At 47.2% G+C, this 24,454-nt stretch overlaps 1 protein-coding gene across 2 annotated transcripts in view; it reads right to left on the bottom strand.

Moving 5' to 3' along the window:
- Positions 1-1,032: 1,032 nt before the first annotated feature.
- ABCA6 (ATP binding cassette subfamily A member 6) overlaps positions 1,033-24,454 on the bottom strand; it is a 60,778-nt gene continuing 37,356 nt past the window's right edge. Inside the window, exons 24-40 of one of the 2 annotated variants that reach the window (XR_011246895.1) lie at positions 22,893-23,000; positions 21,075-21,248; positions 20,736-20,849; positions 17,975-18,094; positions 16,482-16,559; positions 15,230-15,321; positions 13,577-13,694; positions 12,404-12,521; positions 8,643-8,734; positions 8,215-8,393; positions 7,307-7,382; positions 7,138-7,232; positions 5,917-6,036; positions 5,346-5,516; positions 3,287-3,366; positions 1,679-1,734; positions 1,033-1,544 (exon numbers count right to left, since the gene is read on the bottom strand). Coding sequence is in view for 1 of the 2 variants with exons in the window: in XM_069542246.1 (XP_069398347.1) it covers positions 1,443-1,544; positions 1,679-1,734; positions 3,287-3,366; positions 5,376-5,516; positions 5,917-6,036; positions 7,138-7,232; positions 7,307-7,382; positions 8,215-8,393; positions 8,643-8,734; positions 12,404-12,521; positions 13,577-13,694; positions 15,230-15,321; positions 16,482-16,559; positions 17,975-18,094; positions 20,736-20,849; positions 21,075-21,248; positions 22,893-23,000 (1,863 nt within the window). In the remaining variant the exon portion in view is untranslated. The remainder of the gene's footprint in view (positions 1,545-1,678; positions 1,735-3,286; positions 3,367-5,345; positions 5,517-5,916; positions 6,037-7,137; positions 7,233-7,306; positions 7,383-8,214; positions 8,394-8,642; positions 8,735-12,403; positions 12,522-13,576; positions 13,695-15,229; positions 15,322-16,481; positions 16,560-17,974; positions 18,095-20,735; positions 20,850-21,074; positions 21,249-22,892; positions 23,001-24,454) is intronic. The other variant, XM_069542246.1, reaches the window with a different exon arrangement.

Raw genomic sequence — 24,454 nt, 5'->3', positions numbered from 1 at the left:
GCAGTTCTGACAGGTAATTTTTCTCTGGAGACTTCACTTTCCTCACCTGTAAGTGTCAAAGAACACAACAGCATCCAACGGGGTCATACAGAATTTTTAAATCTAGGGTTTGTTGGGCAGGGGAGTAACGGGTGAATATGTGATCACTTATGTGTGGAATCCAAAAAATAAATGACGGAATAAAGCAAGTCAGAAATAGACTCACGGATATAGAGAGCAAACCAGTGGTTACCAGTGATTTACCAGTGGTTTACCAGTGGTTACCAGTGGGCTGAGGGAAGCAGGGAAGGAAAAGGGGTTAAGAGGTAAAAGCTGTGTGCATAAACGTGCTGCAAGGATACACTAGACAGCCCAGGGAAAGAGCCAAGGTTTTGCAATAACTTTAAATGAGGTATAATCTGTAACAATTTCGATCTCTACATTGTATACATGACACTAACATTATATACCAGCTATAAGGAAGTGAAAGTCGCTCAGTCGTGTCTGACTGTATAGTCCATGGACTTCTCCAGGCCAGAATACTGGAGTGGGTAGCCTTTCCCTTCTCCAGGGGATCTTCCCAACCCAGGGATCAAACCCAGGCCTCCTGCATTGCAGGCAGATTCATTACCAGCTAAGCTACAAGGGAAGCCCAAGAATACTGGAGTGGGTAGCTTTTCCCTTCTCCAGATCTTCCTGACCCAGGAATTGAATGGGGGTCTCCTGCATTGAAGGCAGGTTTTTTAGCAACTGAGCTATCAGAGAAGCGCCATATATCAACTATACTTCCATTAAAAAAAATGTCAAAGAACTTGTATCTGTTTTTAAGCTCTAGGAAATTTTCAGCTAATACATTGGTCAAATATGGCCTGCCTTCTAGTCAATTTTTTTTTACTGGAAGTTTACTAGGTCTTTGAGATATATTTTCCCTGTCTTACCTTTTGCCTAACCACCATCTTGAAATTGGAAAGCAATCTGTTTCACACCGCACATAAACAACCTTTCCACTACATAATTTAAAATTTTTTATTTTTTTACTTTATAAAATCTATGTCTGTTATTCATGTTTATTGAAGTATAGTTGCTTTACAATGTTGTGAGAGTTTCCACAGTACAGCAAAGAGAGTTAGTTACACATATACATACAACTCCTCCTTTTTGGATTTCCTTCCCATTCAGGTCACCACAGAGCCCTGAGCACAGGTTCCCTGTGCTATTCACCAGGCCCCTCTGGCCAGGGGGTTCTCCAGGCAAGAACACTGGAGTGGGTTGCCGTGCCCTCCTCCAAGGGATCTTCCCAACCCAGGGATGGAACCCATGTCTCTTGTGTCTCTTGCATTGGCAGGCAAGTTCTTTACCACTAGCACCAACTGGGAAGCCGTTTTAAAACTATATATGCTGCTAATTGTTACATATGACATGAGCTTAAATCACATCAACAGAGAATGATCAGGCTGGAGGCTTCACGGGCCCTCTGAGGGGCAGAGGAGTTTCCATCTCATGGTTGTATCAACCTCTTCATCGACATTTCCCAGCTCCTGCTCCTTAGAAAGTTCTATGAACACCTGAATGGGAGGCGAAGAAGAAGGAAAAACAATAAGCAAGCTGTTGATTGGCTTCAAAAGAAACAGGGGATATACATGGGACTTTTATGTGAAATTTACAGAAACGAGACGCCAGATCACACGGGGCGACTCACCTTTTCCAAGGTGCACTGAGAGAGGCTGTATTCTTCCAGGTTAAAGTTACGTTTCACTGAAAAAAAAAAAAAAGACTGGTAGTAGATGCTTGCAGTTTATTTATTACCAACCATCTTTTCAAAGTCATCTGAAATAAAAGTGCCAGTAATGAATATAAATGGGACACAGAACGGAATGAACAAATGCTCGGTGAAAGAATGAAAGTGAAAAGTCATAGTGTCGGTATAAATACAAATTAAACTCATCTTGATATTAGAATTTTCTCACGTTACTTACCGATAATATGGTTTACTACTGGGTGGGCCACAGAGTTCTTTCGTAACATCTTATGGAAAAACTCAAACGAACTTCATAGCCAACCTATTACTTAGGAGGTGTATCTTGGGGAGCCAGCTAAGTTCCTTGAGGGGCTGAGGAATTCACCGATACATTCTTACACACGAGGAAGGTTGCAGTTCCATCACATTCCCTTTAAAAAGATCTCAAAGTCCTGCATCACTGTGCTACGGCCAGCTCCTCTGAAGGCCTGTCTCTCTGCCGGGCTTCCCCACCAGGAAATCGGCGTGAGACCGGCCATCAGATGCACTCCACACTCACGGGTGCACGGCTCACCGTTTACACACTGAGGCTCCTCTGTGCACGAGCCACCCCTGGGTGCCAGGGACGGAGCAGTAGAGATGAGGCAAAGCCTGAACCTCTGCCTTCATGCCGTTCGCATTCTAAAGAGGCACTTACATGTGTAATAAAGTAAATAATAGTAGCCACTCTGGAGAAAAGATATATCTAGGAAATAAGGGATGTTGGTGCTCTTTTTCCAGGATGGTTTTAAGGAAGGCCACAGCAGTAAGGTGATAATTGAGCAGAAACCTAAAAGGAGCGAGGAACAGCCTGGGTATTTAAGGAGCAGAATTCCGGGAAGAAGGATTGGAGTGTGAAGCCTGGCGCAGGAGTAGGCAGGCGTGTCTGGAGTGTTGGGAAGAGCAAGAAAGCAAGCCAGAGAGTTCTTTCGTCTCAAACATGAGGCGTCGGGCACCGTCCTGGGCTCTTCCAGATGAACTTACTCAAGTCCTCCTGGTAATTCTGCCAAGTGGCCACTGATACTACCTTTCACTTAGAGACGAGCCATCTAGACACACAGGGGTTACGTAGCTTTACCAATGTCTCCTAGCTTGCAGCTTGTTCTAAAAATAGAATTACTCTGTGATCTAGAAATCCCACTCCTGGATATATAGCTAAAGAAAGTGAAAACACCAATTCAAGAAGATTCATACACTCCAATGTTCAAAAACAGTGCTGTCTACAATAGCTAAGATAGGGACGCAAACTAAGTGTCCGTCGACAGATGCACGGATAAAGAAGGTAAGCTGTGTTATAAATATCTCACATAGAGTAAAAACTACAGGGATATACTGTGCAGCCCAGGGGATACAGCCAGTATTCTACACTAATTTTAAAGCGAGTATAATCTACAAAAGCTTTGAACCACTACTTTGTAGGCCTGAAACAAATATAATAGTGTAAATCAACTGTACATCAATTGAAGGATGAACATAATTAAGGTAAGAACTAATTCTTCAAAGGTTTTACTTAAAAATGGCCATTCTTACCTGTCTCTAACTTGTGAAAGGCCTGGGAGAGGGGCTGAACGTCCTGCACAGGCAGTCTGTAAGCCGAGAAAGAGGAGTACCTGGAGGCAGAAACAGTGTCACACTTGATCTTGAGTTTCAAGGGGGAAAATGACCATCAAAAAAAAAATGCTGATGTTAAAAGTTAGTAAATAAATTTTATTATTTAAAAAATTTATTAACAGATAAAATGAATGCAAATTAACACTTGGCTTCAATATGAAACAATAAGATAAATTTCAATAGCTATTTCTTGCAGTGGCTTTGTTGGCTGGCGGCTGGAGATAATTCTCCTGGAAATGACCCAGTATAATTACATTTATGCTCCAGTTCTTCGACCATCTGATGCAAAGAGCTGACTCACTGGAAAAGACTCTGATGCGGGGAAAGATGGAGGGCAGGAGAAGAGGGCAACGGAGGATGAGACGGTTGGATGGCATCACCAACTCGATGGACATGAATTTGAGCAAACTCCAGGAAACCGTGAAGGACAGGGGAGTCTGGCATGCTGCAGCCCACAGGGTTGCAAAGAGTCAGACACCATTTAGCAACTGAACAACAACGCTCAGTTTAGTTTATTCAAACCTTTTTCTCGTGCAACACAGGCATTCTGAATGAATCCCTTTGATGAGTTTGAGTAATTTAGAACTAATCCCAACATGTCATCCTCGTAACCAGAAAGCAAAGGCAAGAGACACATGGTTGAGAGTGAGGGTCGTAACAGTGAGGGGACTGAGACGGCTTTACATGTGAAAAACAAAAGCACGACATGAGAGTTGTGAGTCAAGTTTGATTTGGGGCAAAATGGGGACTATCGCCTGAGAGGCAGCGCCTGAGGTCGCTCGGAGACACTGCTCCGAAGAGGCACGGGGCAAGGTCGGCATGGAGGTGATTCTGGTGGAGGGGGGGTACGTGCAATCAGGAACGGGTTTTTTTTGGCAGAGGATTCTGCTGGTCTCGTGACGGTTGCTGCTGACCACGAGGAGCCGTCATCACCATAAAGGAGGTTAGTGCTTTTCTAGATGTGGGGAGGTGCAAGAGCTGGGCTTGTAAAATGGGCTCCTGAGAACATCTAACCATCTGAGGACCGGAGCTGTTTCCCCGGAGCACAGATGCCTCATGCCTGCCCTCCCCTGGAATGCTCTCGGGGTCGTTGGAGGGCCGCAGCTGCGGCAGCAATCCTTGTAGAGGGAGGCAGGCCGACGGCTTGTGCCAACCTGCAGTTGACCCAGCTCGAAGGAGAGGAAGTGCCGGGGCTGATTTCTGCCCCCGTCACCTCAGGCCCATGCACGGCTCCTTCCAGACAGACTGTGAAGCCCCCGGCCGCTCAGACCCTGCTCTCCGCCCAGCCCGCCTCTCCTGCCTCTCCATCTGCATCAAAGCTGTAGCTCGAGGGTCTGGGAATGGGGCTGAGTCTGCGTCCCCGCACCCCGCTAGATAATTCCGTGACTTTGTACTCGGTGTTACGCCCTGCTTTTTCCGTGGCTTCTCCCCACAAGGAATTTCAAATTCAGCTCCTGCTCCAGCTCCCTGCCCTCCCCTTAAAAAACCACACCCCTCTGCCTCTATGCTCACAAACACGCTCTCCTCTGTTCTTCACTGTGAGGCAGGAAAACTCCACTAAAGGGACATGCTTTGATGATCCCAACTGCTGTTTCCGATGGGGCCGATTCACCCTGAACAGTTGTGTCTTTAAAATGGTAAATATTTACATCTTTTAAATATTTACAGGGAAGCCTGGGGAAGGTGTCCCAGGCTGGCTGTGCTTCTGTGAAGATTCAGGTCAGCAGAACTGCCTCTCCGGTTTTTCCAAGTCCCGCTCCAGACCTGGGGATCAGCCTTGGGTGGCCGCGGAGGCCCAGGCCAGTGTCCCCAGGCCTCCCTGTGGGGGAGGGGGGCACATCTTTCTGGGGACTCTCACAAATCTCCTATGATCGGGAAGGCTTAAATCTGTTTCTGAGGTCCCTCCCTTGATGCTGAACTCTCATCGCCCTGAAGTGCTCACGGAGCAGAGAAGGAACCATGGATGGGAAAAGCCAACCTGCTCCTCCACAACCAAGAGCGCCTTCACCTTTCCTGCTGGGCGGCCTGAGGGAAAAGCCGCAGGACCTCCGTGTGGACTGACATCCCCTGGGAAGCCTCCTTCAGCTTTAATTCCAGAATGTAATCCTTGCCGAGGCTGTTTTTCAGGTGTTGGATGGAGCCGATGCATCTGTAAACGAGAAGGAAGACGTGCTGGGAAAACCTCGCCCCGGGGTTTTGTCCTGTTATTCCTAAATTTCAGGCCTAGGGAAAGGGGTCCCTGAGGGAGGGGGGAAGAGTGTCAGCTGGTTACAGTGGTTTTGCCCTTTTCATGTTGTTGCTGGGTTAGTGGCTAAGTTGCGTTCAGGTGTTTGCGACCCCGTGGACTGTAGCCCGCCAGGCTCTTCTGCTCATGGGATTCTCCAGGCAAGAACACTGGAGAGGGCTGCCATTTCTTTCTCCAGAGGATCACCCAGAACCAGGGATCCAACCTGCATCTCGGATTCTTTACCGCTGAGCCACTGGGCAAGCCTGGCCCTTTCATAGCAAGCCTCGTTTAGAAATCCAGGGCAGGCTTGGCCGGCACCCACCTCAGCCTGCCGGACACCATGACGGCCACACGGTCGCACACGGCCTCCGCCTCGGCCATGGAGTGGGTGGTCAGCAGGGCCCCCCGCGCCGTGTTTCTGACGGCCCTCTGGATCGTCTGCCTGAATGAGCCCCAACAGTAACGCCGTATTTTAAAAGGGAGAGAATAGAGACGGAAGGGAAATTTTACGGATAAAATACAATTCATGAATCATATTTAAATTCTAAACTTAAAAAAACAAACAGGAAAATGTGATTACATACAAGGTTTTGATAAAAGTTTTTAGGTGTTTTTAGGTGTGTTAATGGCATTCTGGTTAAGCTAAAAAAAAGAAAATTTCATTTCTTTAGCAGACGTTAACTGAAATGTTTATAAATGAAGGATATGCTGCCTAGTATTTGCTTCAAAATAATTGGAAAGCAGCAAAAGGAAGTGGGTGGAGGCAAAGACGAAGAAAGATGGGCCTTACATGGAGAGCATTTGGCTAATAGATTCATATATGATTCTCTTTCCATTTGTATAAAATTTCCATAACAAAGTTCTTTTAAAAGGTTGGGAAAATACTGGACAGGCACAAATATGAACGTGGATTGGAGGGTTTTATAACTCCAAATATAAAGTCCTCGATAGGAACATAAGAAGAATTTAAAAACTATTAAAAGAAAATCTAGATCAACAAATTTAACAGGTTAGGTAAAGGCGGGGCGGGGGGAAGTAAAGGAGGAAAATGTATAAGCAAGCTAATAGTTTCTAAGAAAAAAGTTACAGACATCTCAATAATTGGCAAAATTAATCTACATTCCAAATCGCAAGACCTAAAATGCCAGAAAGATCTTGAGAGGTTTTCTAACCCCACGTGAACGCCGCTTGAAGCTGGTGCCCTACAAGGGCTGCTCAGCTGCTCGGTCGTGCCTGAGCCCGCCAGGCTCCCCGTCCACGGGGCTCCCCAGGCAAGAACACTGGAACAGGTTGCCATGCCCTCCTCCAGGGATCTTCCCGACCCAGGGACCGAACTCCTGTCCCCTTTGTCGGCAGGCGGGTTCCTTACTGCTGAGCCACCAGGGAAGCCCCTGGGAGAATCTACTTGTTAAACACTGGTTTTCCTGGTCCTGCGAGTTGTCTCCACTCAGCTAGGGGTCAGTGGATCTGCATTTCCAAGGTCAGCTTAAAAATGCTCCTTTCATGGAAGGCCCCTCCTCCTGGCCCTTCGGGCACTGCTCACCACAGCTGCTTCTGCTCCGTGGGGTCCAAGCCCGTGGACGGCTCATCCAGAAGCAGGATGGGTGGGTCTCCCAGGAGGCTCAGCACAAAACACAGCTGCAAGGCAGAGACACGGGGCTGTTCCTGCCACCACCCGCCACCCGCAGAGGAAGCCCGCGGGACACACGCACCTTTCTGGCGGCCCCTCCCGGTAACTTCTGCACGGGAACGTTCAGCTGTTCGTGCAGCTTGAAGGCGTCCACCAGCCTGGCGGGAAACAGGGTCAGACGGTGAGATCAGGAGGCGATGTGGAGAGAAGGTAAACCATACACAAGGGTTACGGCCCCGGGTCCCCTCCTTGGCGCCATCACTCTCAGAACTAACCATCAATGCGACACTGCAAAGCAATTCTCCTCCAATTAAAAAAAAAATTAAAAATCTAACCATCAAAGAATAAAGTTTATTCTGAATACGAAAGATTTACCTCTCATAAAAAAATTTTTAAACTAACTTGAATTCTCATGAAATAGGTGATTATTCATGATCATTCATTCAGTCAACATTTTTTCAATTTATTTTGTTTAAGCGTAGCTGATTTACAATGTCGTGTTAACTTCTGCGGCACAGCACAGTGAGTCAGCTACACGAATGCACGGCCTTTTCCATATTCTTTTCCCTTACGGTCTAACCCAGGATACTGACTAGAGTCCCCTGGGCTGTACAGCAGGGCTTTGTTATTCATCCATTCTGTGTGTGAGAGCTGGCACCCGCCAAGCCCAGGCTCTCTCTCCATCCCTCCATATCTCCGGGTCCCTGGGCAAGCACAAGTCTGTTCTCTGTGAGTCTATTCCTGTGTCTTCGAGAAGTTCGTTTGTGCCACAGTTTAGATTCCACGTGTTAGTGATACCCTACGTTTCATTGAACACTGACAACTACTCTATGCCGTTTAGTGTTAAATGCCCCCCAGCCAGGGATGCAGGGTTTGGCCCCTGGCCTCCATCCCCGCTCCACCCCTGCTGCTCCCGGAAGATGGAGATGGCCCCCTACTCCCCGCTCCTTCTCAGCCTCGGCAAAGAGGAGCCTCACAGGCCTGCAGTACCGTGAGATGGCCACTCGGGCGTCTGCTCGCTGCAGCCCTTTCACGGCGGTAAACACCTCCAGATGGTCGCGCGTGGTCAGGCTGGGCCACAGCACGTTCTCCTGGGGACAGTAGCCCAGGAACCGGATGCTGGCGTCCCCCTGCTGACCCGGATCCGAACCGTACCCCGTCAGCTCCACCTGAGAAAGTGCGCTGGTTTCAGAAACGTGCAAGCCTGTCTTCAGCCACGTGATTCCTCAAGAAACTGACCTGCGGCTAACGAATGCCTCAAGTTTTGGAACATCGAAGAAATACTACAGAAGTCACCCCGTGTATTTATTACAGGAAGCTATTAAACGACTCCCAGCACAGCCTCACAAGGACGTCACCTCCGTTACAGCATGTCTACTTGGGGAGCGGAAATCGCATCTTCATTTGCGCTACGCTACCTCTCCAGCCGTTGGCGTCGTCATCCCAGATATCATTCTGACAGACGAGCTTTTACCAGCACCGCTAGGTCCCAGCAACCCCAAAATTTCTCCTGAAAGAGAGGCACCCGCCATCAGGACTGGAAGTCAAACAATAACATAAATCTGCTTCTTCAGCAGCTTTCTGAGATACATGTTCAGCTCCATTGCCATTTTGAAATTTACATCATATGTGTAATTCATGTCACCAAAACATGTTCTGTAACCCCTATAATTAGATAAAACATTTTGAAAAAAAAGCTTAGAGACTGACATTTGCTGTCCATATATGGGTCTTTTTTCAGATTACTTTTCCAGTGGAAAAAGGTGCCCATAATTTTTTATACGGCTGACGGCTGACCTGCTGAGGACCTAAGCAATTCCCAAACCTGGGGAGCCAGGCACCTTTCCTCCGTCTCAAACTCCACCACCTGTGTCTGAGTCATTATCATCTTTCATCTGTGATGGTACAATGATATGAAAGCCTCTTAACTTGTCCACCACCCAAATTCATGGACAAATAATAGCCAGGGTGAAATATTTTTCAAAGTATCAATTAAATGGTGACAAAAACCCTCTAGGGGCATTCTGCTCAACTGGCCTGAAATCTAAACTCCGCTGTTGTTCACGCTGGACCGCGTGGGCACTGCTCACCTCTGAGAGCATCCCTTCTGATCACAGAGCATCTGCTGGCCCCTCTGAGCGCCTTACCCACTCCAAAGGCACGCCTGGGTCTGAGCCCTCGCTGTTTCCTCTGTCTGGGATGCTCTTATCTCTGCACGCGAACATCGCTGGTACCTTCTTATCACCTAGTGCTGAGCTGTGCCAAGTCATTTCAGTCGTGTCTGACCCTGTGTGACCCCCATGGACTGCAGCCCACCAGGCTCCTCTGTCCATGGGTTTCTCCAGGCAAGAATACTGGAATGGGTTGCCATGCCCTCCTCCGGGGATCTTCCCGACCCGGGGACTGAACCCAGGTCTCTCATGTCTCCTGTGCTGGCAGGTGGGTTCTTTATCACTACACCGACCTGAAGCCTGTCATCACCTGGATTTGGCCTAACTGTCTCTGCTCAAGAAAAGTCTTCCCTAACCCTAAGCTACGGAAACCACTAGACCATTCAGGTATGATCTAAATCAAATCCCTTAAGATTATACAGTGGAAGTGAGAAATAGATTTAAGGGACTAGATTTGATAGATAGAGTGCCTGATGAACTATGGAATGAGGTTCATGACATTGTATAGGAGACAGGGATCAAGACCATCCCCATGGAAAAGAAATGCAAAAAAGCAAAATGGCTGTCTGAGGAGGCCTTACAAATAGCTGTGAAAAGAAGAGAGGCGAAAAGCAAAGGAGAAAAGGAAAGATATAAGCATCTGAATGCAGAGTTCCAAAGAATAGCAAGAAGAGATAAGAAAGCCTTCCTCAGTGATCAATGCAAATAAATAGAGGAAAACAACAGAATGGGAAAGACTAGAGATCTCTTCAAGAAAATTAGAGATACCAAGGGAACATTTCATGCAAAGATGGGCTCGATAAAAGACAGAAATGGTACGGACCTAACAGAAGCAGAAGATATTAAGAAGAGGTGGCAAGAATACACAGAAGAACTGTACAAAAAAGATCTTCACGACTAAAATAATCACGATGGTGTGATCACTCATCTAGACCCAGACATCCTGGAATGTGAAGTCAAGTGGGCCTTAGAAAGCATCACTACAAACAAAGCTAGTGGAGGTGATGGAATTCCAGTTGAGCTGTTTCAAATCCTGAAAGACAATGCTGTGAAAGTGCTGCACTCAATATGCCAGCAAATTTGGAAAACTCAGCAGTGGCCACAGGACTGGAAAAGGTCAGTTTTCATTCCAATCCCAAAGAAAGGCAATGCCAAAGAATGCTCAAACTACCGCACAATTGCACTCATCTCACATGCTAGTAAAGTAATGCTCAAAATTCTCCAAGCCAGGCTTCAGCAATATGTGAACCGTGAACTTCCTGATGTTCAAGCTGGTTTTAGAAAAGGCAAAGGAACAAGAGAGCAAATTGCCAACATCTGCTGGATCATGGAAAAAGCAAAAGAGTTCCAGAAAAACATCTATTTCTGCTCTATTGACTATGTCAAAGCCTTTGACTGCACGGATCACAATAAACTGTGGAAAATTCTGAAAGAGATGGGAATAGCAGACCACCTGACCTACCTCTTGAGAAATCTGTATGCAGGTCAGGAAGCCACAGTTAGAACTGGACATGGAACAACAGACTGCTTCCAAATAGGAAAAGAAATATGTCAGGGCTGTATATTGTCACCCTCCTTATTTAACTTCTATGCAGAGTACATCTTCAGCTGGGCTGGAAGAAGCACAAGCTGGAATCAAGATTGCCAGGAGAAATATCAATAACCTCAGACATGCAGATGACACCACCCTTATGGCAGAAAGTGAAGAAGAACTAAAAAGCCTCTTGATGAAAGTGAAAGAGGAGAGTGAAAAAGTTGGCTTAAAGCTCAACATTCAGAAAACGAAGATCATGGCATCTGGTCCCATCGCTTCATGGGAAATAGATGGGCAAACAGTGGAAATAGTGTCAGACTTTATTATTTGGGCTCCAAAATCACTGCAGATGGTGACTGCAGCCATGAAATTAAAAGACAGTTACTCCTTGGAAGGAAAGTTATGACCAACCTAGACAGCATATTAAAAAGCGGAGACATTACTTTGCCAACAAAGGTCCATCTAGCCAAGGCTATGGTTTTTCCAGTGGTCATGTATAGATGTGAGAGTTGGACTGTGAAGAAAGCTGAGCGCTGAAGAATTGATGCTTTTGAACTGTGGTGTTGGAGAAGACTCTTGAGAATCCCTTGGACTGCAAGGAAATCCAACCAGTCCATTCTAAAGGAGATCAGTCCTAGGTGTTCATTGGAAGGACTGATGCTAAAGCTGAAACTCCGATACTTTGGCCACCTCATGCAAAGAGATGACTCCTTTGAAAAGACTCTGATGCTGGGAAGGATTGGGGGCAGGTGCAGAAGGGGACGACAGAGGATGAGATGGCTGGGTGGCATCACGGACTCGATGGACGTGGTTTTGGGTGAACTCCGGGAGTTGGTGATGGACAGGGAGGCCTGGCGTGCTGCGATTCACGGGGTCACAAAGAGTCAGACAGGACTGAGCGACTGAACTGACTGACTGAACCCTAAGCTTCCCTGGTGGCTCAGATGGTAAAGAATCCACGTGCAGTGCATGAGACCTGGGTTCAATCCACGTGTTGGGGGGATCCCTGGGGAAGGGAATGGCAAGCCTCTCCAGTATTCTTGCCTGGAGACTCCATGGACAGAGGAGCCTGGTGGGCCACAGTCCATGGGGTCGCAAAGAGTCGGACACGACTGAGCGACTGAGGCTTTCCGCCTCCAGCCCTAAGTGAGCGTGGCCCCGAGTCACTCAGGTCATTTCTCAGGTTTGAATGTTCCCCGTAGAGCCTGCCAGTGTGGCATCTGAAACTTCTCTTGAAAAGTCATTTTTGTCTAGTGAGCCCTCTGGGGATGCAAAAGCTAAGAGGTCATGCATTTGTCTCTTTGTTTCATAATTATCTTTCCGGATTCTTAAACAGCCCCTGGCACACTCAAAAAAACATATGCTGAATGAGTGAATGAACACTTCAGCGAATACAGCGGCGTCGACAGCCTCGATGTTCAGGGGGTATTATTTCTAAAAATAAAGGCGAATTTGAACAGTGACTGTTCCGAACCTTTTTTAACACAGAAGGAGATGTTTCTCACTGCTGTCTTCTTCCTCCTTCTTGAAAAGCACCTTTTCTTCTGGCCTGCATATTCTTTGTGCAGACAGCTAGCAATTATGACCGGTTTCTGGAACAGAGAACAGCGTGAGTTTCTTCTTAAGCAGCAGTCACTTTTCATTTCTGTGCTCTGCCTCCTGGAACCTCTCTTGCCCTCTGTCATGAACCAAAGCATGTTTGCGTCGAGGGCAATCCACATTGCTTGTCTCAAATGTAACATGCATTCGTGGGTGCTGACAATACTTCTTGCTAAAAGCAGATGAATGAGTAAAGAATATAAATATTACTCAGTTATAAAAAGAATGAAATCACGGTGTTTGCAGCAACATGGGTGGATCCAGAGATGGTCACACTAAGTGAAGGTGAGTCAGAAAGATACAGACAAATGTCACATGAAATCACTTCTACGTGGAATCTAAACTATATCACAAATAAACTTATCTACGAGACAAACAAACAAAAAATCAGTGGACTGAGTATCATTAGTATCAAATGAGTATCAAACAGCATCATTTCAGGCTGGCTGCTTGCCTTTCAATAACAGAAGTATCTAAACTCATGTGAATACCTCCCACATCAAAATCAAAGAGTAATCCTTAAAATCTTAATCTCTACCCGGCATTCTATAACAAATCTCACGTAAATTCTTTGACTCATGAAACTGGGGGTTTGAAATTGCAGCTCTACACATCCAAGGCCATTTTTCTCAAACAAACAAACAAAAAAAGATGAAACCAGTGTGATTGGCATTCTTCTTGGAGCATCAAGGACTTCGAAAGAAGTGCCTGCATATTGAGGCGTTACATAAATGCATGGATTCCCTGGTGGTTCAGTGGTAAAGAACCCGCCTGCAGTGCAGGAGATGCAAGCCACGCGTGTTCAGTCCCTGGGTTGGGAAGATTCCCCCGGAGGCGGGCATGGCAGCGCGCTCCAGTGTTCTTGCCCGGAGAATCCCAGGGACGGGGGAGCCTGGCGGGCTGCCGTCTCTACAGTCACACAGTCAGACACCGCTGAGCACGACACACACCCAACTCCAGACTTTCTCAACAAAACCCAGCACATCAACCTCTACTCCTGAGCTGCTGAGCACTCCACTAACACCCATTCTGCCGCTTGCGTCCCCACCTCCTCTATTGACGTGTTCAGGGCGGTGGCTGTTCTTATTCTTTCTGCTTGGACATCTTCGTCTTCAGCTACAGGTTTTTCTGTGTTTGAACGAGCATCTCTGCTTTGGGGGGAAATTCTACAGAAAAGATGAAATAGACAGCATGCGATTTTTTTGGTAGGTGTCAAAGATGCCTCAAATATCAGCTTCTCTAACTAACCCTTCCACGCGCCCCCACAGACTTGCACACCCAGCTATAGTTAAAGCGGGTAACCAACGAGCTCCTGCTGCACGTCCAGGGAGCTCAGCATCGTGCGGCAGCCTGGACGGGCGGGGAGCCTGAGGGGAACGGATACAGGCATATGCCGGCTGGAGTTGCTTTGCTGCTCACCTGAAACTATAGCACTGGGGTCGGCCGCACCATCATACAAAGCAAAAAGCTAAAAGAAGTCAGCTTCTCTGTGACTTCCCCGTGGTCCTTTCAACAAGCTGGTGATGAGGCTGACTATGGCCAGCAAGTCTTCTTTTGCCAGGAAGGTCCACCCCTGCAGTCGAATCCCCTTCTCTGTGTTGCTGTGGTTCTCCTAACGAGTGTCTCTGACCCTTTCAAATTTCTCAGCTTTGAAAATCAGCTGAATTTCTGAATTCTTCTCTGCTGACTCTGAGCCCATGTTACTCACACCCAGTATCTGCCTGGTATCCTTCACTGTTTGGTGCTTCCCTGGTGGCTCAGAAGCTGCCTGCAGTGCCGGAGACCTGAGTTCGATCCCTGGGTCAGGAAGATCCCTGGAGAAGGGAATGGCAGCCCCCCCACCCCAGTGTTCCTGTCTTGACTGTGACCCTTGCTAGAGTCCCTCCCCTGCTGGAACACTCTGAGTTGTGCTGCCGAACCAACTCCATCCTAACCCTCTGGTCGGGCATGTGTGAGCCTCTTGAGTGGGAAAAGGGCATATTTGAGTTCTCATTAAAATGCTTTTCTCAGTATATATATTCTATTGAAGTAGAGTTGACTTACAATGTTTCAGGCGCACGGCAAGGTGATTCAGTTACACGTACATAGATTTATTATTTTTCAGATTATTTTCCTTTGTTCCTTATGATAAGATATTGACCACAGGTCCCTGTGCTATACAGTAACCCTTTCTTGCTTACAGGATATCTATTTTTTTTTTTTAGTCAGAACTCTAGCATTCTATGCATATTAAGTCAAACAAGTATTTGAGTTCTCATTCAATTTTTGAGAGCTTGAAAGCTCCCTTCAGCTGACTAATGGCAGAACTCTGCCTGGTGGGGGGTGATTCAGTCACTCAGTCGTGTCCGACTCTCGCCACCCCATAGACTGTAGCCCGCCAGGCTCCTCTGTCCTTGGGATTCTCCAGGCAAGAATACTGGAGTGGGTTGCCATTTCCTTCTCCAGGAATTCTTCTCGACCCAGGGATCAAACCCAGCTTTCCTGCATTGCAGGAAGATTCTTTTACCGACTGAGCTACAAGGGAAGCCCCTGCCTAGGTGTCCCGTTTCCTGGCAGTTCAGCCAGAAACCCATCGGCCATGCCGAAAATCAGCATGCTATTCATACTGTCATACGAATCAGCATTAAGAGGCTGGGGGTGCAGCCACTCCCTAGGAATATTAAAATGCAATATGAAGTATGAAATTAACTTTTATCCCAACCTGAAAACAGGATCCTTTTGCATTATTTTCTTTCCACACTTTGCTTCTAGGCATCGCAGGACAAACATGAAGAGCAAAGCCTGAAAGTAAGGCTAGGAGCAAAGAAACAATTACACTGAGGGGTGAGTTCACATCAGAAGCATCTGAATCATAGTTTGGGTCTTTTGTCTTCAGATAAAACAGGTGTGAGGCATGCGTACAGATCAGTTCTATAGTGGCAATCCAGCTCGGGGAACCTGACTTCTTTCCTTCTTCCTGTTGTACAACTGACATCCGGTCTGTCAGCACGGGTGACCTGCCTCTCCTTTCAAAGTTACCGGGAACCCAGGGCTGCCCCCCACCCTGCCGGGCCGTAATCGCAGACAGTAACACCGCAGCCCCTGGCTGTGGGTCTCTCTTCTTCCCTTGCCCCAAACATCTACTCTCAACACAGCAACGGGAGGGAGCTGTATTTTGAGCATAGACCAGATCACGGCACTTCCCTGAAAACTCCACTGGCTCCTCGCCCTCACAAAGGAAGATCAAAGTCCTGGACGTGACCCAGGATCGACAAGCCACCCTCTCTGTTCACCCTCACTCAGCTCGGTTACCTCTGTGACCTTCACTCTCCCCTGTGGCTACCTAGTTCCACCCACCTGGCCACCCACCTGCATCAAGCCAGGGTCACTCTCCCGCCTCCTCCCCGTGATGTCCTCACAGCTCACTTCCTTGCCTCCTGTGGGCTTTTATTTTTGAAGTCCATCCTTTCGCACAGCATGTTATTTACTTAGTTTATTATCAGCCTCCTTCCACCAGAATTGAAGCCCCATGAGGTCAAGGACTACTAGTTTTGATCTATGCCTAGAAAAGTACTGCCATATATGCAAAGACACTAATTTTCTTCAGCCCACATACACTGGTATAATCATTTTCCCTTTTCATTTTTATTTTTTACTTTTGCTTTGTTTATCTCTAACTGCAAAGGATTTAAGTTGTATTGCATGGATTTCTTTACAAACTCTCAGATTTGAGAGGCAGTAGACAGGATAAGCAAGAAAATCTAATTTTATATGGCATTCTGGATTTACACAGTCCATTTATGCATGTAAGAAGTAACTACAACGTAAAATCGTATCTGAATGTGATTGCTTTTCAAAGACTATCTTAAAAACACTTTCAAAGTTGGCACACTTCAGACAAGATCAAAGAGTTACTACAGTAAATGATAACCCCCCCAAAAAAAGTGGGCAGTGAGGTAGAAAAGCCGACTTACTATTAGGCACACTAGAAAGTCAGCTGCACTCAGGTCATAATTTGCCTCTTGATATTTTATCCAGTATTGAGAGATTCTCTGCAAAGACCAAAAAAAAAAAAAAAAGGCTCAATGGAAATTCATCAGCATTCTTACTTGCATTTAATTAACAGGGAATTTTACATATTGGAGATTTCCCTCATTCAGTCTGACTCCCTCTTTGTGCCCTGGCGACAAGCAATTCCCCACAGAGAAAAGAGAGGACCCCTACCCAACCCTGCCTGCCTCTCCAGGGAGGTGACCTAAGTCTGTCCATCTCTTCCTTCTATTTTTCCTTGATATTTTGGTTTAATGTTTGCTGACCGTCTACTCAAGCATAACAGACAGAGGGGTCTACACGGTGAATGATTCTAGGGCTCCACCTTTGCCCTAAATGGCCCCAGGAGCCGTCCTGGGTCCCAGGGGCGACTGTTTCCACCACAATAATTAGTCCCATCCTGTGGTTCTTTCTTCATCAGCAACGCGTTCAGAAAGTCACTCACTCCGCCCCAGCCGTGTGCGTGACACACGTGGGTTGGGGTACTTCACCTCACAGGGCGACTTGCACCTTAGGAGAGAAACGCTCCGCGTGAAGCAGTGAGTTTGCAGTAGGGAATTCCAGGCAGTGCCAGTGAGGGAAAGGACAGTCTGCAGCGGACTTCCCGGGCCCCTGGGAGCACACGGGGTCGGGGGGCCCTCGAGACTCCCTGTAAGCCACCACCTCCTGGCAGACGGCGTGCTCCTGGCCGAGCTCTCCCGCTCGCCTCGCCGTCCGGCTCTTCCTGTGTGAAGCGCCTCTGCCTCCTCAGCGCCCCATGCACCCTCTCCTGCGCCCCTGCCTTGGCCTCCCGCACCTGCCTCCCCCACCTTCGCATCAGGTGGCCAAAGTGTTGGCGCTTCAGCATCAGCTCACTTCTATTTCTCAATGAGTAAGTGGTATTGTGTGGGAGTATATGCTCACACTGGATAATGAATACCCAAGGAATCAGGCGATGTGTTTCTATCTGGCATTCGTTTTCAATACATTTGACAATGCTTACGTTTTGTAAAGTGCACATGGCAGAAGCTTTCATTTTTAGTTTTTGGCTGCCTGGTATGCTTTTTGGGATCTTAGTTCTCTGACCAGGGATTGAACCTGGGCCCTCCACCGTAGAAGTGCTGAGTCTTAACTGCTGCCCGCCGGTAATTCCTGGCAAAGCTTTCAGAATGGCTTTATTGTGGTTAAATTCTCATGCCATAAAATTCATTCATTTTAAGTGTACGATTCAAAGCTTTTTAGTAGATTCGCAGAGCTGCAAGAGCATCACTGCAAGTCGGCTTAGGAACATCTCCACCACCCCAAAGAGACACCTACTCCTTTCCCACCTCAGCTCCCAGGAAAACACCAGCCTGCTGTCTGTTTTTGTAGAGTCAGGCAAAGGACTTTAATAGGCTGCACATTCAAAATTAATGGCACATTTGATAACATTTCTTACCTGTTGCAAGAAAGCTGTAAATCCACTCAAGGTTGCCGAGGGAACTAAAGTCATGCAGGTTATCAGGACAGGGACGTCGGGCGCAAATAGTATGATGATGCCGAATGTGATCACCGTGACCTGCGAGGCAAGGGGAACACGCTAGTGCCGCCACACACACTCCGCGCACTGATACTTGAGGAAATGCGTGAGGAGGCCGGCGCGCTGATCAAACACAAGGGAGCGCTCCCTCGTGCAGGCACAGTCCTTCCAGGGGGAGGAGGGAAGGGAGGCGATTTTGTTATGAGAAAGTGGATGACCTTCCGCTCCTAACAGGAAATTCTTAGAGGGAAAATCTGGAGACGAAGGTGAGAGCTAAATTGTCCAGACTCGCTGAGACCTCAGTTTTATCCCGAGTCGGTCACTAATTTTTGTGTGACTTTAAATAGGCTACTTGATACAAACTATTATGTACAGGACGGATAAACAAGGTCCTGCTACAGCGCACAGGGAGCGACGCTCCATGTCCTGCGATAAACCACGACGGGAAAGAAAGTATATATTTTACAGCCACTTTGCCGAACAGCAGAAATTAAGCTCAACACTGCAAATGAGCTACACTTTAATAAAAAAAATTTAAGAAAAGAAATTATAAAGGATTAAAGCATCAAAGAAAAACAATCCAAAAGCCGAATAATTTTTTCCTTCCATAAAATGAGGAGAATTATGTTAGATAATCGTCATTATTTTTCAAATCTGACATTTCAATCTTCCATAAATATGTGGTTACTTTTCAGTGGTATAAAAAGTGAAACTGACAATGTAAAGAAAAAGGGAAATAATCAGAAAGTATGACACTGTAACACTGTGGTGTATTTTTCATATTGTGAGGAAAGAAATTTTTAGTTTGCAAAATTTACTTTGTTTTTGCAATACTGCTTTGCCTTATTTTCATCCATAATAAATTTACAATGAATTGGCAATAAATGGGAAAAAAAGATCTCCAATCATTTGTAGATACATTTCGATTGGAAAAAATATAGTTTTTCGGTGTCAAAAGTTCAGTTCTTTGCTGTGGTTCTTTATTTGCTAAGGCTCACTTATTCACACGATAGTGAGAAGGTCTTAGTCATCGTATTAATCCACAAACCTAACAGGAAAGGCCTTGGTATCATCATGCCTCTCCTTAGAAACAACAAAGACAAATTTCCTTGTTTGTTCGTTTATTCACTTGCCGCTGAGGAATTCACGGTAAGACAGTGCAGACTCCAGCCCGCTTCTACCAGGCGCTGGAGGAAGCCTGTCCTCACCAGCCCTGCATCCCTTACTATGTCCAGAACTGGCCGAGGGGCGGGGGGAGACAGGGGACGGTCTCTGCTCTCTAAGTGGAGAGACACGGAAGCTCCACTCTGGCAACGTCTGATGTTTCGAGTTCTGGAAGCGCTGTCATACGCTGCTGTAGTTGACACACTTTGGAATCTGCTGAGAAAACTCTTTCTCATTTTTCCCAACTGAAAGCATCACTGCAGAGGCCCGCTGCTGCAGCAAAAGCCAAGGGGGAGGCGCGGTTCTACCGGAGAAGCTGAGTGAGTCCTCATCTGAGAGGCTGTTGCATCTGTGCAGACAGGGTGAGTGGTGAGTGCCTGGCAACCCGACGGCTGCCTTCTCCCTCGACACACCGCAGCGGGCATTCGTCTAGAAGCGCATTTACTAAGTCTCAGCCTGGAGCGGTTTCTGCTCAACGAGAGCCAACAGAGTGACTGGGCAAAGACATAAAGAAAAAGGAAGCGCGACTCTGGGCTGCTGGTGACTTAGGACTGAAGACCAGTAAGCTCAAAGAGCGGCTCCGAGGCTGCTCACACTAGGATGGCTGAGTCCTCACTCACTCTGCAGGGGCAGACCTGTCAGAGGCCCTGCTGGCCAAGAACCCTGATGCCGCCTGAACGCCAGCCCCGAAAGAGACTTTGTTCACAGCCGAAACGACGAGAAAACACAGAGTGTGCGCAGATGTTTTGTCCACCTTTTCTGGACGTGTGCAAACCAAGAGTACGGGCTGGAAAGAAAGCACCTGTCAGTCAGACTGACATCTGTTCCGCTTGCCCAGCTTCTGGGTTTACACTGTGCAGTATTATTAAGTCTGTTGGCTGGAAAAAGAAAAAAAAAGTTCTCACGGCAAAGCACAAATGGAAAGACTTTGGTGTACCAAATTTTCATGACTGTCTCAAAATCAGTCTTTCAAATAAAGTATCTCTATAGACACTACCAGCTGAATACCGAGAAATACTGGGTTGGCCAAAAAGGTTCGCTTGGGTGCTTCCATAACATCTTAACTTTTTGGCCAACCCAATACCACCTAGAGATGTCTGCTGAGAAAGGGTGAGTCAACAGCTAGCTGCTGACCAGGACAATCCACTGCCAACGTCTTACAGAAATCAGTGCATGACACCATATGCATTTTCTTAGCGGGTAGACTTTGGTTGGGTTCCTCTCGTGGTTTCAAGACTCCTACTCCAAGAACTGAGAGCTGTGTATGCAAGACAGACATTCAGCCAGCAGCTGAGGAGTTCAGCTAAAAGGCACCTGAAATGCTGGGATCAGGCAGCCCCAGAGTTTTGATAAAACCTTTCCGTCCAAGTTTTCTGCGACCTTACGTGCTTAGTCGCTCAGTCACGTCCAGCTCTTCTGCAACCCCAGGGGCTTCCCAGGTGGCGCTACTAAAGAACCCGCCTGCCAGTGCAGATGCAAGAAAGTTTAAAAAAGAACTGTTTGTGTAAATACTTACTACATAGAAGCAAAATGACCAAAGGCCGCTATTTTTTCTCCTCTTACGAAAAATAAATGCTATCACGTATGTCAGGAAGATAAGTGAAGCCGCATAACCAAGCGTCATGACAACCTGAAGATAATATAAAGAAACAGCATAGTCAAAAAAATGAAATACCAACTGCGGGAGAGGTTACAAGCATTGCTTACGTTTCTCATTACACACGCACTCTGCAGGGTTCTGTTTGGGTGTATGACAAACTAAAAATGGAAACGTCGTGACTGTATGAAACTACATCAGTGCGAAAGTTTACTAGGAATTGCTGTGTAAGATATTGTCTGTGCCATTGTTACTTACCAAAGCAAATATAACTCGACTTGTGAGATAAATGTACACCATGTTTGCTAGGTAGAAAATCAAATACATGGAAAGGAGAATGAGACTGTAGAGGCTGACATCCACCAGCGCCTGCCCACACCAGTACGCAGAGGGGAAGAGGCCAGAGACCCACAGCTGGGACTTGGTTCTCTTCTGATGGAAAACCAAAGAAGAAACATGGATTCAGTTGAAATTCAAATCGCAAAAAAAAGCACATCAGGTGATTTTCAACGGTAAATATAATCTAATATTCTAACACATTTAAAAAAAGATTTAAGTGTCTTGAAGTGAACCATTTTGTGAAGACTGTGTTGAACTTGTCACAACACCACTTCTGTTTTATTTTGTTTTTTCGCTGTCAGGCACACGGGATCTTAGCTTCCTGACCAGATACTGAACCTGCACCCCATGCACTGGAAGGCGAAGACTTAACCACTTGGACCACTAGGGAAGTCCCTAAATTTTTTAAAAAATCTAATATTTTTAAAATTTTAATGTTTTAATCTGCTTCCCTGCTAGCTCAGTTGGTAAAGGATCTGCCTGCAAGGCAGGAGACTCCAGTTAAATTCCTGGGTTGGGAAGATCCACGGGAGAAGGGACAGGCTGCCCACTCCAGTATTCTTGGGCTTTCCTTCTGCCTCAGCTGGTAGAGAACCCACCTGCAATGCTGGAGACCTGGGTTCGATCCCTGGGTTGGGAAGATCGCCTGGAGAAGGGAAAGGCTTCCCACTCCAGCATTCTGGCCTGAAGAATTCCATGGACTATATAGTCCATGGGGTCACAAGAGTCGGACACGACTGAGCGACTTTCACTTTCACTTTTTCAATATCTTAATTACGTGTGCACCGCTTTTAGGGAGCCAATGACAGAAGAGCCAGTTGCATCAAGGTGGACGTTTAAACACGAGAATTGTTTTATCTGGCAGGTTCGAAGAATAAATAGAACAGTAGCCTCCTAATGATCAAAGTCTGAATCAGTCTCCTTCAAAAGAAATGCTATTTTGTCATCCCGAGAACAGTAAATTCTCCATTATCTAAATATACTCCTGGATAATTACTGACTCAGATGGTAAGAGATGACCTGTTTAAATCTGATAGGACTGTCTTGCCTCCATAATGGGTGTGACTCAACACAAATACAACCAAAAAACTGTATTCTGCACAATGGCAAGCGGATTAAAGTCTTAACTGTGGTCCTCAATTTCAGTATCAATGATTTCTTCCGTGTGGTTAGGAAATAATGTGGTTGAAAGTTTTATCACATTCCCCTTTGAAGGTTTAGATTAATTTGAGTGCCCGCCAGACTGTTTCCCTTTTCCTATCATTTTGAAGTCACAAGCGCTTTGTGTTTTTAGAAGTAACTTCTCTGCTGCTGCTGCTAAGTCGCTTCAGTCGTGTCCGACTCTGTGCGACCCCATAGATGGCAGCCCACCAGGCTCCCCCGTCCCTGGGATTCTCCAGGCAAAAACACTGGAGTGGGTTGCCATTTCCTTCTCCGATGCATGAAAGTGAAAAGTGAAAGTGAAAAGTGAAAGTGAAGTCGCTCAGTCGTGTCCGACTCTGTGCGACCCCAGAGATGGCAGCCCACCAGGCTCCTCTGTCCATGGGATTCTCCAGGCAAGAGTACTGGAGTGGGGTGCCATTGCCTTCTCTGAACTTTTCTGACTTGATAGAAATAATATTGAACTGCATTATCCGAGTTAAACACGTTACAGTGTTTTCCTGTGAGAAAACCCATGGCATTGAACACAGAATGACTGGGGCCCCGGTGTTTTTCTGCCCTCCTCCCTCTTCTTACTTTGTAATCGCTGACACTGCTCATGGCGATGTAAGGAGACAGGCTGCACGTGACGAAAAACAAGAAGAACGAGCCTTGGGGGAGCCCCGTCCAGAGCAGCACGTGGCCCTGCGAACAGAAGGCACGCTTGGTGGGCACACGAGCAGAAGCACAGTCACACCAGGAAGCCGTGGCGTGACGGTGCGAGTCGATGCCACCTCAACAAAACAATTCATTAACCACATCCATACAGTGCAGTGCTTAAAGCCAGTGAGCATTTGTAAAAAAGGAAAGAAATACCGATCTTCACAAAAGCCCGTGCTTCTGGAGGTACTGAAAAATCAAACACGCACAGCTAGTTCCTCGATCTCCACCCACAGAGGCCGGGGGCAGGGGCGGGGAGAAGCTCCTGGTCACTCAACGTGAAGCTTCAACTCCGAGGGAAAAAACAGAAGTGAAAAATGACTCAGAACCATTTCAGGGCATGTATCGGAAGAACGGAAAGTAGAGACCCATGCGCACTGTTCACAGCAGCGCTGTTCACACGAGCCAAGGGGACAGAAGCAGCCACGAGTCCTCAGGCAGATGAACGGATGTGCACGAGCAGAACTGTTCACCCTTAGAGGAGGACGTCCTGTCGCATGCTGCAACACGCGTGAACTGAGGGGGTGTCAGGGAAGCGGGACGGAAGCCAGGCACGAGACACGCGTGCTGGTCAGATTCCCAGAAAGAGCCGCAGAATGGGGGTCAGGAGGGGCCGCGAGGGGCGGGGAGCAGGGAGTCTTGTTTGGCGGAGATAAAGCGCTAATTCCGCAGGACAGAAGAGTTCCGGAGATCTGACCCACGACGGTGTGAACATACTGAGCACTTCCGAAGCGCACCCTTAAAAACGCCTAGATGAAATGATAGCTGGTGGAATCTGCTGTGCGGCTCAGGGAGCTGAAACAGAGGTGACAGCCTCGGGGGTGCGGTGCGGTGGGAGACGGGGGGTTTCAGGAGGGAGGGGTCTATGTATGCCGATGGCTGGTCCGTGTTGACACCAACACTATACCGGAAAGCGATTATCCTTCAATCAAAAATAAAGACATTTTAAGACATGACTAGATGGTAAGGTTTTGTGTTACGGGACTTCTTTTAAACCACAATACAAAAAATAATAATTGAGGAACAATGAGAGAAGTTGATCATTCAGGCCCGAGCAACCGTCTTCCCCAGCAAACCTAGTGATGAGGAGGTGAAGATACCGGTAGCTGAGTGGGAGCTTCTGAAGCACAGACTTGAAAGGAAACCCCTCTGCACTAAGCCCACCATCAAAGAGAGAAACTTGAACTCACTTCCCCCAAACCAGTGTCTGAGTCTGGCCTTCAGCTCGGGGCGGGGGCTTCCCTGGTGGTGCTAGTGGTAAAGAGCCCGCCTGCCAGAGCAGGAGCGCTAAAGAGATTTGGGTTTGATCCCTGGGTCCAGAAGATCCCCTGGAGGAGGGCACAGCAGCCCACTGCAGTATCAGCCTGGAGAATCCCATGGACAGAGGAGCCTGGTGGGCTACAGTCCTTGGGGTCACAAAGAGTCAGACACGACTGAGC

Source organism: Ovis canadensis, chromosome 11 (assembly GCF_042477335.2).
Source record: "Ovis canadensis isolate MfBH-ARS-UI-01 breed Bighorn chromosome 11, ARS-UI_OviCan_v2, whole genome shotgun sequence".
NCBI lineage: Eukaryota > Metazoa > Chordata > Mammalia > Artiodactyla > Bovidae > Ovis > Ovis canadensis.
Note: the sequence above shows the minus strand (reverse complement) of the source record. Positions and strands in the feature narration are given on the sequence as shown.